Below are 17,536 nucleotides of genomic sequence, written 5' to 3'. Positions count from 1 at the left end.
ATGATAAGAAAGATCTCATTATACAAGGGGAAGGAGCCTGAGGCAGGAAAAAGCTCTTCTCAAGGAAGAGAAATGCAGCCAGTGCTGTTAAAGACAGAGATGCAAGTCAGAAGGAAGGAAGCGAGGAGGAAAAAAGGCAGAGCTGGAGAAGCTGCAGAGGCCAGATCATTTAGGACACTGAAGATATTCGGATTTTCTTTTCCTTCTTCCTATTGATATTTCCTCATTGCTGAAAGGATGAGGTCCAGGCTTTGTAATCTAGCTCTATGTCTGGCTGTCTTCCATTTCTTGAAACATATTTCTTTGCTTCCCTACTCAAGTCATGCATGCTCATATTATAAAATGTGGCAAATCCCACCACACATCTAACCACCATGGATATTTGGTGTCTTTCCTTCTAGCTACTCTCTCTGTTAACTTTCTAACAATCAGAGGTATACAATAATGGGATGAGCTGCCTTGCCAAGTAATGGATCTTTCGTACTTAAGAGGCATCCTGCCAGCGTTAGGTATTGTGGAAGGAAAGCCTACCATCAAAGGATGGCCTGGAATGTGTATTTTTAAAAATCTCCTGAAGTGGTTCTCATAACAACCTGGCTTATAAATTTATGTTCGAATCCCAACTTACACTCATTGTGGGAGTCCCTTCCATAATGCTGGGTTAGCTGACCCTCCAACTTTGCTTCTTTGATTCTTATAGGCTACATCTAAGCACAGTGATAAATCTGGGGCTGATTTAGAAGGGCTTAAAAGTTTATCCTATATTTGGTTCAATCATTTTTATCCTTCATTTATGAGAAAAAGGTAAGCAGACAGACAACTTAAACTGTACATACTGACCTTCAATAAAATAATGTTATTATATTTGGGAAACCCCATGGTACTGGGGCCGCTAAAATGGACTATACTGTTCATATTAGAATACAGCTTTCCGTAACACTGTAATTGACAGCAGTGCTGAACCACTGGGTTGGGTACTTGGTAGGGTGGACATTGCATATTAGAGGCTGGGGAGCTGAAATGAGGGAGGCAGGCAGAGGTAGAGGTGGTTCTTTCCTGCATTTAACTGTGACAAATTCTCATTTACCTGCATCTGACCTCTAACATGTGAGCTGGACAAAAGCTTTCTTCTAAGATACAGCAAGAGTGAGCTGCCAGTGAACAGTGATACCAGGGATGATATATATGCTGTTTCTTTATGCCTCATACAGTTTCCTAATTCCTCTTCCCTGATTTCATACTCTTAGCCCCCAACTTATTCTTCACTGTTATCAGAGTAATAACAGTGATAACAGAAGATGGAAGTCATAGTGTACCAGTGGTGTCAGATATTTTACATGTTATTTGTAGCATAAAGCTCAAATGTCTTAGCACTGGTACTCGAGTTTCTGACAGGCTGATTCTAACCCATGTTTTCAACTCAATCTCTACCCTGTCTCTCTGCAGTGCGCCCCCTGGAGAGAGCAGACTGTTTTATTAGTATACTGCCATGCCTCTGCACATGGTGATATTGCTTCTTGGCATGTCCAATCTCTTTCCTGACATTTAGCAATCCTCTAACATCCTTGAGGACCCTGGTTAGACAGCAGCTCTTTGAGGAAGCTTTCCTTCAGCAGGTAGTTTGTTACTCACTCCTCTTGCTCCCACAGCTTGCCACACAGAACCCACATCTTTAAAAACATGCATGTGGGCTGGGCATGGTGGCTCATGCCTGTAATCCCAGCACTTTGGGAGGCCAAGATGGGCAGATCACCTGAGGTCACGAGATCGAGACCAGCCTAGCCAACCTGGTAAAACCCCAACTCTACTAAAAACACAAAAATTAGCTGGGCATGGTGGCGGGCGCCTGTAATTCCAGCTATTCAGGAGGCTGAGGCAGAAGAATCACCTGAACCCAGGAGGCGGAGATTGCAGTGAGCTGAGATAATGCCATAGCACTCCAGCCTGGGCGACAGAGCGAGACTCTCTAAAACACTCCCCGCAAAACAAAAATGCATGTATGAATGAATACATAAATAAAAGAAAGACAAAGGAGTAATTACTTCCCTCACAGCCTTAAAAATTATACTGTGGACACTGTATAAATGTCACATATGCAGGAGAAGGAGAAGCTCATAAACAGAGTCCTAGAACTTGGAGCATACTTATTTCTAGAAGAATGCAAGTTTGTTTGGTTCTAAGGCTGATTTCATTAAAAGCTGGGCAGTTCCACTTTTGATTTAAATAGATAGCTGGAGATTAAGACTTGTATTCCCACAATTAGACTATGAGTTACTAGAGGACAGGCGTTTCTCTCATGTCTATCTCTTCGTACGTGAAGAGACAGTAAGGGTCATTCCTAGTAACTACTTCAGTGGACATTTTGCCACTCTAGATTCCCACATCTGGTATAGGACCCCTGCTTTGTAGGCTGAATGTGACAGTGGAAAAAGCACAGAAATTAGAAGCCCTGAGTTTTGGTTCTAGGACAGCCATAATTAGTGGGTGGCCCCAGGCACACTACTTCTTCACTGAGTTTCTGAATGTATTAAATGGAAGTAATGGTACCTGTTCTCTCTGCTCACCGTGTTGTGAGAATCAAATTTGACTTCATGTGTGAAAGTAACTTATAAATGGTGAAGTTCTGTAAAGATGGGGGTGTCATCATTAAATTAGAAAGCACCAGCTCTCAGGATGGCTAGGAGAGTGGGAAGAATCTTCTAGAATTACTAAACTGAAAACACTGCAGTAAGCAGTGGGAGAACTTAACAATTCTAAAGGCATTTGTTTGGCTTGTTTTGGATGGTGGCTAATCCCACTAGTGGGTTTATTTTTGAAAGCAAAATTCGAACTATTTTCTAGAGGCAGTAGGCAACAGGAAGAACAATTTATTCAGGAATCAATCTTAAGTTGGATAAGAGGGAAAACAATTTTATTTATGAATCCTGTGATGAATGGGCTTGGAGTAATGTGGCAAACATTTGTCAGAAAATGCCTAAAGCTAGATCTAGTAATAAAAGAAAACAGGTTAATATGCTACAACCCACCACACACAAGCTATAAAAGACATTTCAAAAACTTAAGCAACACTGCTTCATGTCCATAGTAAGCAAAAAAAAAAAAACCCCATGGGAAGGGCTTTACCGCTCATTGGAGGTTTGTAGTCAGATCCTAGGTCTGGCAGCCGGCTTCCTTTCCCTCCAGACCCTGAGGCTAAAGGAGAAGAAATCATGTCAACAATGACCCACACATTTGGTATGACAATCCACTTCACAGCTAGTGAGTGTTTTCAACAAAAAACACAATCTTTAGTCTCTTCTGTCCATGAGAAAATGAAGTAGCACGCGAATCATGGGAATCTATAGTCTCTGTGTGCAATGCAAACTAAGGTATAGCCTTCTATGCAATGAGGCGTCTGAAAGACTGACGACCTTGTCGCACAGCTGTGAGCTGTCACTGCTGTTTAGAAGGTGGGACAGCAGGTGCTGTTTCTCTAGCTTAGGAAGCAGTTCCCAAAGGACTGCTCAGAGGAGCTTCTCTTAGAAAAGGAACCAAGGGGACTAATTAGGTTAATGTCTACGTTAAAGAACTGTACTCTTCCAAGGGACCTGGCTATGTGGAGCTGAACTAGCAGGCATCGGTATTGTTCAGATTCTTTTCTTTTCTCAAATTAGAAAGTTTTCCTTCTGAATATAAAGTTACCCTGAGCAGAAACAGGAAGGTAAACGGAAGTTCAAATCAGGTTCTCGGTTCCTGCTCAGTCATCTGAACATTCAGAGATTGAAAAAAAAAAAAGGGTCTCAAAAAGACACTGTCTCCTAATCCATCATCAGGGAACACAGTAAGTGAGGCTGCTGACCTCAGGCCTGGGACCAACCTAGGAGGAGGCCTCAGAAAGTGCAAATACCAGTTTTTTCAAAAAACCTTAAAGTTGTTCTTGACTTTTACTCTTCACGTTTATAGGAAAAGCAGCTTGGGAAAGGCAAATACAAGGACCTTTTCCCAACGGAGCAAAGGTACCAATCTAAGGTCTATGCCCAGAAAGCAATACCACACTTCTCCTGAAGAGGTCTGAAAGAACTGCAGAGTTAAAGCTGCTTCATGGAGTTAGCTAGGAGGCTAATCTGGCACACTGTTGAATAGGCCGACTGCACTTGCATATTGGCTCCATCACAGACAACCGTTTGACTTTGGGCAAGTTATGAAACTACTCATGTTGGGCCTCAGTTTTCTCATTGTAAGACAGGGGTAATAATGGTATCCACTTCACAGAGCTGTTGTGAGGATTAAATGGAAATTTAATACCATAAAATATTCTTAATACTGCCTGACACATAGTAAATGTTCCATAAATGTCAACTACGCCTATTACAAGCATAATACATCTTCAGGAAAGAGTATAATCTTCCCTTTACAGAGGCAGAGAGCATGAAGCTTCAGAAAACACTTATAAATGAGAGTTATTTCTACAAATAAAGCCTTACTAGAAATGTATAAACTAGGTGTCTCTGCAAAACATTAGAGCTAATGTCAAGTTCTTCTATAAATTATCAGGAGATACACACACACACACACACACACACATTTGGGCAAATGAAAAAAATTAAAATCTGAAGTTTTCTGTATGCAGTTCATCTAGCAGAATAAATCAAGTGACTAAAACAATGTTTGTTCTATTTCCAGAAGCTGAAAAGCCCTCAAAAGAAGGTTCTTGGATATCTAAAAGGGCATATTCTAGAATTTACTCACAGTCCCTGGCCTTTTTCCACTGTCCACACATATTACTTTATCTCCTTACTTCTGATGCCATCATTTCTCCCAAACGACACACACCATATAGTAAGAGTCCAGTTGTTCCTCATATGCTTTTCACTATGACAAAGTCTAGCTGGTGGAGATGCCTTAGCACCTGCAAGGCTCTTCAGGTGTGAGTGTACTTAGTCGACAGCTAGGCTGCATTTAAGCCAAACTACCCAGAGCACCATATTATGTACACAATGTCAAAGAACACAAATTATTAACAAACTGATTATTTATATTCCTCTATTTCCCAACATTTTTTCTCTTAAATATAAACTGTGAACAAAAAATTCCAAGGATGAACCAAGCACCAAAAATATCAATGGGTAAGGAATTTTAAATACCAGAGGTGGCATGCAGCTAAGAACTGCACTCTGGCTATTGAATCCAGTGAGAAAACAATGAGCTCATTTATATTCTGTGCATATATATACTATGGCTATTTTTATACTCCTGCACTTTCACACAACAGAAAGTATGTTTGCAGTTTCTCCAACGTACAACAAAAGACTCAGTGAATGCAAACACACTTCCAAAGGGTTTTGGAAAACTTCATACATCAAGTTCTGACTCTTCCTTGCCATTAGCCAAGATCCAAATAACTTGCATTTCTAATAACTAATCTTAAACTAAGAGAGCAATCATTAAATTTCCTTTTAATGTTCGCTCTCAATACGGAAAACATACTAGCACTAGCTGACTTCCCAGAGATGAAAATCACGATGTATAGCTATCCCTCCACCATGGCAGTTACCCTGTAACGACTGCTGACGGATGATTTCAAGAATGGTGACATGGAGGCCCCTGTTTCCTAAATTCCCACTTCAATTATTACTATTATTTTATTATTATACTTTTTTTGAGACAGGGTCTCACTCTGTCACCAAGGCAGGAGTGCAGTGGTGTGATCATGGCTCACTGCAGCCTAGCATCCAACTCCCAGACTCAAGCAATCTTCCCACCTCAGCCTCCGGAGTAGCTGGGACTACAGGTGTGCACCACCATGCCTGGCTAGCTTTTTTTCCCCCGTTTTTTGTAGAGGGGAGGTCTCGCTTTGTTGCCCAGGCTAGTGATCCTCCCACCTCAGCCTCCCAAAGTGCTGGGATTACAGGCATGAGGCACCACACCCGGCTTAAGTTTTCATTGCAAATAGTTTCGGTGCTCTTTTAATACGATCAGAATATTTAAGGAGAGAAATGAAAAAAGAGCTCTGAATTAAGTTTACGGTAACAGAATAACAAAGCACTAATTTAGTCACAGAGAACCACAACATTTAGTAAGGTAAATTTGTGGGAAGAGGAAAAAAGGATATTCACTGAATGTGATCACAGCTTTCCACTTAGAGACACTAATAAAATTCTAGATGCTACGAATGTGAACAATTGGTATGATTGGTCTAATCATGACTCAAATGCCTATCATTGCTACAGAACTTCAACATCTTAGCATAAATGACGATCTGATCTACACTTAAAACCAATCTCCGACAGCCGCAGGATGCAGTTCATTGACTCAGTTTCCTTCTGCCAGCCTGGTTCGCTCCTACATAAATTCCCCAGCTTTTCAGAACATGGACTCAACTCTACTTTGGCCAATAAACATGTGGCTTTTAATACATGGTGCTGATTTTTCAAGAAAAAAAAAAAAAAAAAAAAAAAACAGAAACAAAAATCAAAAGCTAACAGGTCACAAAAGAAAGGAAAGGAAAGAGAGGCCATCTACTCATTTACCTTGATCATTAGGCATTTTATCAGAGGAGTCCGCTAACAGGCCAAGCACAGGGGAAGAAAAAACAAGAGCAAGGATCACAAGCTTTGAAGATGGGACAGGCAGAACTTTTTAAAAGGAAAAAAATTAAAACCCCCACAAACTTCCAAACAAATTGAATCTTGACTTTAGTGCTAACAGAAATTAAATTCATACAGGGCTTCCATAATTCCTTAGATTCAGTCTCCAGTTAAATTTTATTAGCCTAAACTCACTTGGTTCAATGCTTTATCTTCATTTTCTTATCTAGGGTTTTATTTAAAAGGTCCTTTTAAGTCTCTTTCTTTCTATAAGGTCCACAAGTAAGTCTTTCAGGTTAAGAGCCTGCATGAGTTGAACCATCCATCACAAGAACACACTATTTCTCTATATGGAACCAAAATAATCACATTTGATCTGACTGGTAAAAACTTTTAGATCACAGCAATTCATCTGCCCCAAATAGCCTGGAGCCAATGTCGGTCTTTTATGTGATATGTTTAGGCTAGTACCCCAGGGAGCACTGTTTTGGTGGTCAACGAGTAGGTAAGAAATCATTCTGGGCTAAATCTTCACACCACGGCTCACAAGCTCTTCATTAAGACTTCATATATTATCCATAGACTATGTGCTCAAGTGACAGTGTAAGCATAGCCCCACTAAAAACACACACAACATAACCTTCAGCTTGGGGACCATTACCTTTAGGTGTTCTGAATTGGACAGCTTCAGACATGGGTCCCATGCCCTTTGAGTTCCGTGCCTGGATTTTGAAGTAGTATGGTGTGTCAAGTGTTAACTCTTGTATCTGATGAGTCAGTCTGTTTCCCACAACAGGCTCAATGACCCAGTCATGTATCTCTGCATTCACATCGGTACTGTAATATATGATGTAACCTGTCCAAGGAGTTAATGGGAAAAGAAATCTCATTCCTGCTTTTCCTTTTGCATTCGGTAAATCAATAAGTACCTATTATGTCATATGCATATCATAGCATATGTGAATAATGTATCCTCAAATGTCTGCAATTAAAATAATGCAGTTCTGAAAACCAGGAATTGCCTCACAGGCTTTTTAGCTCTCACCAATGTGATCTCCTAGGAACTCCTAGGCAGAGTCACAGTGAACTGTCACCTGATACTTCCACCAGGGGGCAGTCAATCCCCACATTGAGAAGAAAAGAGCCACAACCCTCAATCTACCTGACCCACGGCAAAAGTGCACTGCACTGTTGCTGGTTTTAAAAGGCAAAGTAAAATGTAATCCAGGTCAAGTCACACTTCATTCTTTCACAAAAGAGGCAAAGTCAAAACCTAAAGAAATGACAGAAAGCCCAGGATGTATGGAAAGGGATTCCTACTAAAAGCAAGAAGCAGGACAGTGCTAACCATTTCCTTGGGCCATCTATTCATACAAAAGAACTTCAGGGCAAACCCCAGTTCCCCAGCACACACACCCACATGGGGCAGAGGCGCCAAAGGAAGTAATAGCAGCTGAACTCCATCAAGCTTCTGCCCCGAATAAGGCTACGGAAGGCAGAGTGCTCCCTCTACTGTGGAAGGTTTTCCTCTGAAAATACAAGGAAAAAAAATTCCAGGTCCCTACAAAGGCCTAGGCCAGTTCACACTTTTAACTCTATAAAAGCACAGGTACCTGAAGTAGCAGGTCTCCGGGGGAAAAAGGAATTAAATATCTAATGGGCTTTTTTTTGTGTGTGGCTTCAGGGTACAAGAGCAGAATCTCTGTTTATTGGGTATTACTCTATAGAACCAGGGAGGAGGCATGTAATTCTGAAGTTGCCCATCTAGGCAGAGACAGGGAAGAATAGCTTTCTTGAGGAAAATAAATGTCCACAAAGTCCCACTATAGCCAAACGCTGTCCAGTGCCTACCATCCCCTGACTGCGGTCACAACTACCAACTGGCAACCCATTTTATGCTGCGACGAGCAACCAGCACAGCCTTACCCCAATTTCAAGGACCATCATGTTTCCCACGTTCCCATTAAATGACCAAGCCGGTCTTCAGACTCCCACTTCTCCCAGCAACACAGTAGTCTCCTGGAAATGTTCCTGTCGGGCGGGAAGAGGGCACGAAGAAATGCATGCTTGATGGTACCTTACCTGTAATTTTGCCATTGGCTTCGGAGGGAGGCTGCCAGTTCACAATTATGGTCTTGGGCTTTCCCTCTTTACTCACAACGGTCACATCCTTGGGTGGAGAAGTCGGAACTACAAAATAACAATACTTTCAACAATTTCTGTCCGTTTCAAATTAGTTCACTATGTCTTCAACCTTTTCCCCTTTCAAGGCACAATAAAGGGCACAAGACAAGAAGATAAAGCTTCCAGCTTCAAAGAACTCACAGTCTGTCCGTCAAAAGTTCCAATAAAAAGAAGAATATGCAAAGTACCAAAGAGGAAATACCACACTATGAACATACAGAACTGGCATCTTGGCTGGGAGTCAGGGCTAAACAGGATAATTAGGTAGGAAAGTCAAATGGCATTTGTACCAAGTACCTACTGTACAGCAGGTCACATACACATAGCACCTCACTTAATATTTGTAGAAAATCTGAAAGGTAGTTATCACTACCTCTGCTTTATGGATCAGGATACTAAAAAAATGAGAGAAGTTATTTAATTTGTCCAAGATGGCTTTTGCCCTGTCACTCTGGATTATTGTTAGAATATTTTAAATTGTAAAAGTTTTCTCTCTTACTTATAGTTGGCTCTCCAAACCAAATCCAACTTTTTTCTTTTTTTTTTGAGATTAAGTCTTTTTTTTTTTTTTTTTTTTAAGACAGAATTTTGCTCTTGTTGCCCAGGCTGGAGTGCAACAGTGTAATCTCAGCTCAGCACAACCTCCGCCTCCCGGGTTCATGCAATTCTCCTGCCTCAGCCTCCTGAGTAGCTGGGTTTACAGGCATACGCCACCACACCCACTCAATTTTTGTATTTTTAGTAGAGATGAGGTTACTCCATGTTGGTCAGGTTGGTCCTGAACTCTCGACCTCAGGTGATCTGTGCTCCTCAGCCTCCCGAAGTGCTGGGATTACAGGCGTGAGCCACTGTGCCCAGCTGAGATGAAGTTTTGCTTGTCACCCAGGCTGGAGTGCAGTGGTGTGATCTCAGCTCACTGCAACCTTCACCTCCTGGGTTCAAGCGATTCTCGTGCCTCAGCCTACTGAGTAGCTGGGATTATAGGCGTGCACCACCACGCCCGGATAATTTTTGTATTTTTAGTAGACATGGGTTTCACTACGTTGGCCAGGCTGGTCTTGAACTCTCCTGACCTCAAGTGATCCTACTGCCGTCGGCCTCCTGAAGTGCTGGGATGACAGGTGCAAGCCACCACTCCCGGCCCCAAATACAACTTTTAAAAGCCTGATTTCTTCAAAGAATAGATGATTTACAGATTAATATTATTCACTATGAGTTTATTTTGAAAATGTACTGCCAACTATTGAGGTTACTGCTCTAAAGTGAAGCTGTTTGTTTACGCAACAGGATAGTATGTTTCTTGTGTTTCCATATTATAGCTGAATATTTGCTCATTTTCCTACTAGTGTGTTAAAAGTTAAGTACATCCTTAAATTTCCTCAACTCTTCCTAAAATGCTAGGATTCTCCTAGTGTAAAATGTAAGGAAGCCTGGAGAAACGCAGATATCCTAAGGGAAAACACAATCTCATTTGTTAGCTAATGGGTTGGGATTAAAGTCAAAACATATTCTTAAAATGGCTGGCAAAGAAAACAAACTCAAGGCCTATTTAAACTTGCATGCACTGTATTTCTAACTCTTCAAATCCAACCCTTTTCTCTGTACAAAGTCCAACAAACTGTGCAGAAGACAAAAACACATTAAGGCCAAGCCCAGTTTGCAGAGAATTTATAACTCAATTTTGCACTATTTATATATAGGAGAGAAAGAAATAGGAGGCCAAAATAGACAGAGATTTGAAATGGTTATGTATATCCCTAGACTGGGAAAGCCCAGGGGGTGAAGACAGGCATGTCTAAAAGTCAGCAAAAAACAATCTCAAGCCCAGGTGGCCTGTTCTCTCTTTCATTTGCTTAGTCATCTTTTCTCTCTCAAGTCCACTTACAGAGACCTTAAGAGATTATTTCAGTAGATTTTATAAGACACGAATTTGTTTGCACAGAAACTGCAGAGGCACCTTTGGGGTCACCTAGCACAGTGTTCAGGCTGCAGCAAGCATGGCAGTAGAACTGCTTGGTCAAAGGCAGGTCACTTCATCTTTTCTATCTCAGTTTCCCAGTAAAGCAGGATTAATGGGAATAATCCCTTACATCTACCCAGTGCTTTGTAATTTACCACGTTTCCCCTATCTATTCCTCATTTTACCCTTACAATAACCCTATAAAGTAGTAAAGGTGGAGACTGTTACCCCTCTTTCCTATGAAGTAAGAAAGGCACTGTTACTCCTCTTTTATAGATGAAAGAGACCAAGATTTAGAGAGGCTGGATGACTTGCTCATGATCACATGTGAATAGATGGCTGACGTGGGATTTAACTCAAGTCTTTGATTCCTAAAATCTACTATGCTTTGCATTATAGTATTGTGTTATTTGCTAATGTTCTTGTTCAATGACTAAAAAAACATTATTCATCAGCTGAAATAGCAAACACTGAGTTCCACACGTAGTTGCTCACTGTGTTTTGTAAATATGTCAATTCATGTACTCAGTTCTTTCTTTGGGTAGTAAAAGCAGGTGATGAACGCCTCACAACTTGGAATGTGGCACAACATGAGCATAGACTTCCACTGGCTTTCATTTCTTGCAAAGAGAAGAAATGCCATGTGACATGGTTTCTGACAACACATACCTAATTCAAAGGTGGTCCCGTGGGCTGTCATACTCCATGTGCTTGACCTTCGACCCTTGGTCACCATCACAGAGAATTCATAGAGCGTATTTGGTTTTAAACCAGTCACCAAATAACTCAAAGTGGTTGCATTTGCATTCTGAAAAAAACGTGAATTGAGAACTTTAAAATTAGAAAATACCAATGATGATTAGCTTTTTTCACCCAGAGCAAATGTGTCAGTACCTTGTACTTGGTGTTTGCTGGGATGTTGGTTTTCCATCGGACAGTGTAGTATCGGGAGTCTGTAATCTTCTGGTGTTTGGGCAGCGAGTTGTCTGCCCACGTAATCCTTATTGTGTCATGACTCAGAATGGAAGCCTGAACTCCCACTGGTGGCATCATGGGAGTGGGATCTGGCACTGGAGTGTATGGAGCATTAATAACAAATAAATCAACTTCAGAAGTGTCTAAGCAGAAAATAATTAAAAAGGGGAAGTGGCATTTTAATGTAAACAAAAATAAAATAAAAGGGAAATGCAGGGTAATATAATGGAATGAAAGGTGAGAAATGGAGAAAAAGAAAGAAAATTCGGAGTTAATAGATAACCACCATTCATTTAAGACTATTTCCACTTGTGTTCTTTCAGGAAAAAATTATAGAAAAATGTTAAGAGAAGCAGTAATAAAGTATATTGTCTACTGCATTCTATAGGCATATTAAAATGTGACAATCCAGTGATTATATTAATGTATTCATGCTCGAATTTTCTCAAAATAACTTGAAAATTCTACCTCCTGTTCAAAAAGGCTCATGAGGTCAGGCACAGTGGCTCACGCCTGTAATCCCAGCACTTTGGGAAGCTGAGACGGGAAGATCACCTGAGATCAGGAATTCATGACCAGCCTAGCCAACATGGTGAAACCCTGTCTCTACTAAAAAGATAAAAATTAGCCAGACATGGTGGCGGGTGCCTGTAGTCCCAGCTACTCAGGAGGCTGAGGCACAAGAATCGCTTGAACCTGGGAGGCAGAGGTTACAGTGAGCTGAGGTTGCGCCACTGTACTCCAGCCTGGGTGACAGAGCGAGGCTCTGTTTCAAAACAACAACAAAAAAATCCAAAAAGGCTCATGAAGACAAAACCACTTTTAAAACCAGGAGTACAATTTGTAAACAAGCAATACAAAGCTCGTGGTTTATTTTGAGATTCCAGTGAATGTGGCTGAATTTTTGGGAGAAGAGTTATCTGTAATATCACTGATGGTGTAAGGGTCCAACTCTCAAACCTGAGTCCTGAATGTCAGCCATGGGTATTGAGGGTATATGGTACCCACAAAGGGTCAAGTTCAGACTCCCTGATGTCCGGGGTCAAAGACAGCAGAGTGACATAGCTCACACCCAAATAAAGCAAAAGGAACTCAAGGTATACTCTTCCTTCAGGGAAGGTAAGCCGACACCACGACACTACCGATCAGTTTCTTCCATAGAGTCAGAGAACAACCCAGTGATGAATCCCCATCAGTTAGGGGAAATGCCATGGTGATTGCAGTTCCAAGTAACAAACTCTCCAAACTTCAGAAATCAGAGTACTATACAGTACAAATATAGAGTCCTATACAGAGTACTATACAGTAACAAACTTCCCCAACTTCAGAAATCAGAGTACTATACAGTACTTATTTGATGGAAAGCCTACACTCATGTTGCTGTCCTGTGCCACATACAACAGATACCTTCTTTGAGGCCAGAATGAACACAGAAGCACCATGCACCATGGGCCCAGGGCAATACAGCAGGATCCACATGGGCTTCCCCAATGCATGCTTAGGTTTTCTAGTACACATGCTGATTTAAGTTCAGGGTTTACAATGGGCTTCTCACATAGTCATGGTGACTAGTCCTTCCTCCTACTCAAAATGTGCAACGGCACAGACCTTGTTTATGAATAACTGGTAAGCTAAAGTAATAGTCTCCATTTGTGTATTTCCTGCATAATGAGAACTAAAAATAACAGAGGAGCAGCATACACTATATAACGAAGAGCTTTGTTCAAAGTTTGGAAGGACACATACCAATTAATTAGAGAAAATGCACCTTCAGGTGTAGAAGTCACTAGAATACTTGGAGAAATTTTTTTCTTATATGTAACAACTCTTAGAAAGCATATCTAGATTATATGACTCAGGAATATTTTCTTGTATATTTCTAGCCAGCAGGCTACATTTTTAAGCCATATAAAATAATTTCAAACTTGTTTTTTACTATTATAGCCTGATTTTAGAAAGCAGTAGACCACTTATTTAAGTATTCTTTTTCATGTAATCTTAGTTTTTATAATACTAATGCTATTGCTAAAAGAAATTATAAAATGTAAGCACAAAGAAGACAGGACAGAACTACCAAATGTGTAGGAATTAAATAATCTCTTAGATACTCTCAAATAGAAGCTTAAAAAAAAAACACAGAGATTATTAGACCCCCGGATGTGCTGGTTCTAATGTCAGTACAGTGACACAGTTCACACCCAAATAAAGCAAAAGGAACTCAAGGGTATAGGTACTCTTCCTTCAAGAAAGGTAAGCTTTATTAAAGAATATTACCAAATCTGTACAATTATGCAACGTATCTAGCAGACATCACTGGACAATAGAGAATCAAAGTTTTGGGAAATAAATGAAAAAGAAAATTTCTGAAAATAAATTCTTTGGTTTCCAGTGCCCTTTTAAAAAATTTATAACTCTAACGTATTTACTTCAGTTAAACCTTCTCTTTTGGATCTAAATTAGACTTTATATATCTACAGAAAAATGTACATGACATGTATATTACTTTATTTTAGAGATATTTTAAGTAGATAATTCAAAGAAAAACAATGACTATTTGGTCTCGTTTGTAATAAACGTATAACTCATCAAATGGATAGTACCTCTGGCTTTATATTCAAGCTTACGAAAGGCACATAGAAAAATACTTTCCTAACCAATTCAGGTGACTAGTAAATGTTGGGTTCACAAATTATTGCCACAGTCAGGAATCTATGTTTTTTGTTTTTGACTCACTTTAGTTTCAATGTACATGCCCAGAAGATGAAAAATCACTTTTAATTATCTCAAAACTCTGCCTTCCACATCCTAACATTAAAAACATGTGTATATATCTACATAAAATGGCTTATGTGACAAAATTAGTATCTTCCAAAAAAGCAAAACAGGAATTAACACAACTTTCCATGCTGAAAGCCCACCTTCCCATTTGAAGTCAGCACCCGAAACTGCCATACGCTTTTTCTTCACTCACACCTACAGGATGGGCCTCGTGCCAATATTCTGCCTAAGCTGCTGGGAAAAGTGCTGGAGACTAGGAAAGCTGGGATACCATACCTGTGTGAGGCCTGGTCACAGCACTCTCGTACAGAGGGATGCCTTCACCCACGTTATTAAATGCTTTCAGGGTAATCACATAGTGAGAGCTGGGATCTGAAGAAAAGAAACAGATGCATAAAAAAAAAATCCTCGCTACAGAATTTTAAAAATTCAGGAGTGGCTGTGCATAATCTTAACCACAGAAGAATTCAAGAAAGACAACTTTAAAACTTCTTACAGGGGATTATTTTAGGGTGTGGGGAGATGTGGAGATGGAAGCACACACAGTACAGAAAAACTGGCGGGGATCAACTTCCTGGATCTAGTCTCAGTAGGGGAGGTTGACTGGCTTGAATTCTCGCCTGGTGTCTCCTATGGTTTAGTGATGTTCAGGGTATGGTGTAGTGCTTGGCTGAGTATGAATAGATAAGATTTAACATGCTGAAGCCTAGAGACAGCGCTTGGAATTAAACAAACCCCTTTCATTCCCTGAAGGATGGCCATAGCAACAGACAAGGTACAGAAGTAGGAGATAAACCATTAACTCAGTAAGTGCCCAGTGTCCTTAAGTCTCCAAGGGGCCTTCAAATCCAGAAATGGCCAAACCTCATCTAGCCATCACGCCTCATGAGCCATGCCACACGTGGCATGTGTTACTTCAAAAGCTTAAAACAGCTGCTCTTCTTGGTGGCCGACCCACTCCCTAGATTGCCACTACTGTGCAACATATAGAGGCACCTGGTCTTCCTGCGTCAGAACTGACAACAAATGGAAGACTTACTCCTTGACCAACAAGGAAAAAGTCCTTTGGGCAACAGAGTAGATGAAAATGTCTTCACCAAGATTGGGAAAAGAGGCAAGAGCAACCATGATACACATGTTCAAGGCTTGATTCTAGGTCCTTTTCTGTTCCCACTCTTTGCTTTCGCCCTGTGCACTTTCATTCATTTCCTTAGCTTTGATAAGCATGTACATCTCATCAACTGCAAATACAGATCTGTAGTCTGGATCTTTCTTATGAGCACCAGACCTTTACGTTCAATTGTCTGTCTGGCATTTCCTCTTGGGTATCTCAACTCCCTCCCTCCCTACCCCACCTCCAGCTCCAGACTGGCTTCAGTGTCCCCTAGGTTAGTAAACGGCACTACCACCAACCCTGCTGGTCAAGCCAGAAACCTAGGGGTAATTAAGACCTCCTTTTCCCTCATCCCCTCTGGACAAATAATTAAGTTTTGCTGAATCTTCTACTTGTCTTCTCCCACCACTAACTTTCCCCAGTTCTCTGTGCTCCATCATGACTGGCCACTTCTCAGTTCACTGAGCACTATGTTCCCGACACGAGGCCTTCCTGCTTGCAGCTGCTCCCTATGCTGGGGACACATCCCACTCTTCCTGTTTATCTAGTAGATAAGCCTACTCATCTGAAAGGACTCATTCCACACTGGACTAACCTCTCTAGATACACGGCCCATTACTCTTGTTTAGTGCTGTGAACAATTTCAATTATTTTTGAATTGTATTATTTCTAATAATTGTGACCACATCTGTCTCATTCTCTGCTCTATCTCTAGCACAGTGTCTGGGATATCATAAGTGTTCATTAAATATCTGCTGATTGATGAACAGGTTTGAGGGAGAAGACACTAATTTTGGACCAGATGGAATATGACATATTCAGATACAGACACCCACTAGGCAGATGTTTATATGGCTCTGAAGCTCAGGGGAGAGTTCCAGGCTCAGGAATAGATGAACTGCTAATTGTACTTCTCCACCTCTGCCTGCTTCTTTTACTCAACATCATATGCATCTTAGATCTATCTAGGTCAATAATTATAGCTCAAGTTTGTTTTATTTTATGCCAAGTTAACTTTTTTGCTACTCTGCAATATATGTACTCAATTTTCTAATAAATTCTATCTGCTTATTCTCTTCTGCATGTAGCACTCCTCTCATCTCTCTGTTTCAAATGCTATTCTGAGTCTATCTTTCAAGCTCAGGTGTTTCTTCCCTGACTGCTCTACTGTGTCTTGCTAGCCCTCCCTCCTCTGAACAAAATTCACTTCAATTTACTTCATTTTTTCTTGTGTTTTCTTTTTGTTCTGTTAGACTGAAAGCATCTGCAGATAGAGGACCATGTATTGTCTATACTGCAAAGGACTTTTATTTCAGTAGTTTCATAAAGAAAACAGTATGAGGCTGGTCACTATGGGGGACTTTTTTTTTTTTTTGAGATAAGGCCTCGCTCTGTCACCTGGCTGGAGTACAGTGGTATGATCAGGACTCACTGCAGTCTCGACCCTCCAGGGATCAAGCGATCCTCCCACCTCAGCCTCCCAAGTAGCTGGGACTACAGGCACATACCACCATGCCTGGATACTTTTTAAGTTTTTTGTAGAGATGAGGTCTCACTATGTTGCCCAAGTTGGTCTCGAACTTCTGGGCTCAAGCTATCCTCCTGCCTCAGCCTCTCGAAGTGCAGGGATTACAGGTGTGAGCCACTGTGCCTGGCCAGACATTTTTATTCTACCAGCAAAGCTTTCCTTTTGCTCTCTAACAATTGTCTTAAAAGATGCTCATGCGGACATACATTTCCTAGGTTAACTGTACTGTTTCTTCTTTGGAAGAAAAAAGATAAAGGTGACTTTTCTTGAAATATTTAAATCACGGCTTATTTTCTACCAGGAGGGATGAATACAATTCATCTGTTAGGCACTTGAAGTTGTTGTTAGAAAAGATGTTTACAAAGAAATGATTTGAATGAAAATTTGGTCAGGGCAGATTCTGATTTTAAAAACAAGTGTTTCAAAAAAGA

General features: G+C 40.7%; 1 protein-coding gene across 35 annotated transcripts in view; it reads right to left on the bottom strand.

The window, feature by feature from the left end:
* Window positions 1–17,536, bottom strand: part of NEO1 (neogenin 1) — a 244,174-nt gene that overhangs the window by 23,850 nt on the left and 202,788 nt on the right. For 12 of the 35 annotated variants that reach the window (XM_078333622.1, XM_009005211.5, XM_035259163.3 and 9 more), the window contains exons 16-22: window positions 14,740–14,835; window positions 11,605–11,828; window positions 11,380–11,518; window positions 8,649–8,756; window positions 7,228–7,422; window positions 6,510–6,542; window positions 3,124–3,192 (exon numbers count right to left, since the gene is read on the bottom strand). In XM_078333622.1, the coding sequence (XP_078189748.1) occupies window positions 3,124–3,192; window positions 6,510–6,542; window positions 7,228–7,422; window positions 8,649–8,756; window positions 11,380–11,518; window positions 11,605–11,828; window positions 14,740–14,835 (864 nt within the window). The remainder of the gene's footprint in view (window positions 1–3,123; window positions 3,193–6,509; window positions 6,543–7,227; window positions 7,423–8,648; window positions 8,757–11,379; window positions 11,519–11,604; window positions 11,829–14,739; window positions 14,836–17,536) is intronic. The other 23 variants (XM_009005215.5, XM_078333608.1, XM_035259164.3 and 20 more) reach the window with 3 other exon arrangements.

This window comes from Callithrix jacchus, chromosome 8, assembly GCF_049354715.1.
Source record: "Callithrix jacchus isolate 240 chromosome 8, calJac240_pri, whole genome shotgun sequence".
Lineage (NCBI taxonomy): Eukaryota > Metazoa > Chordata > Mammalia > Primates > Cebidae > Callithrix > Callithrix jacchus.
This window is presented reverse-complemented; position numbering and strand designations above follow the sequence as displayed.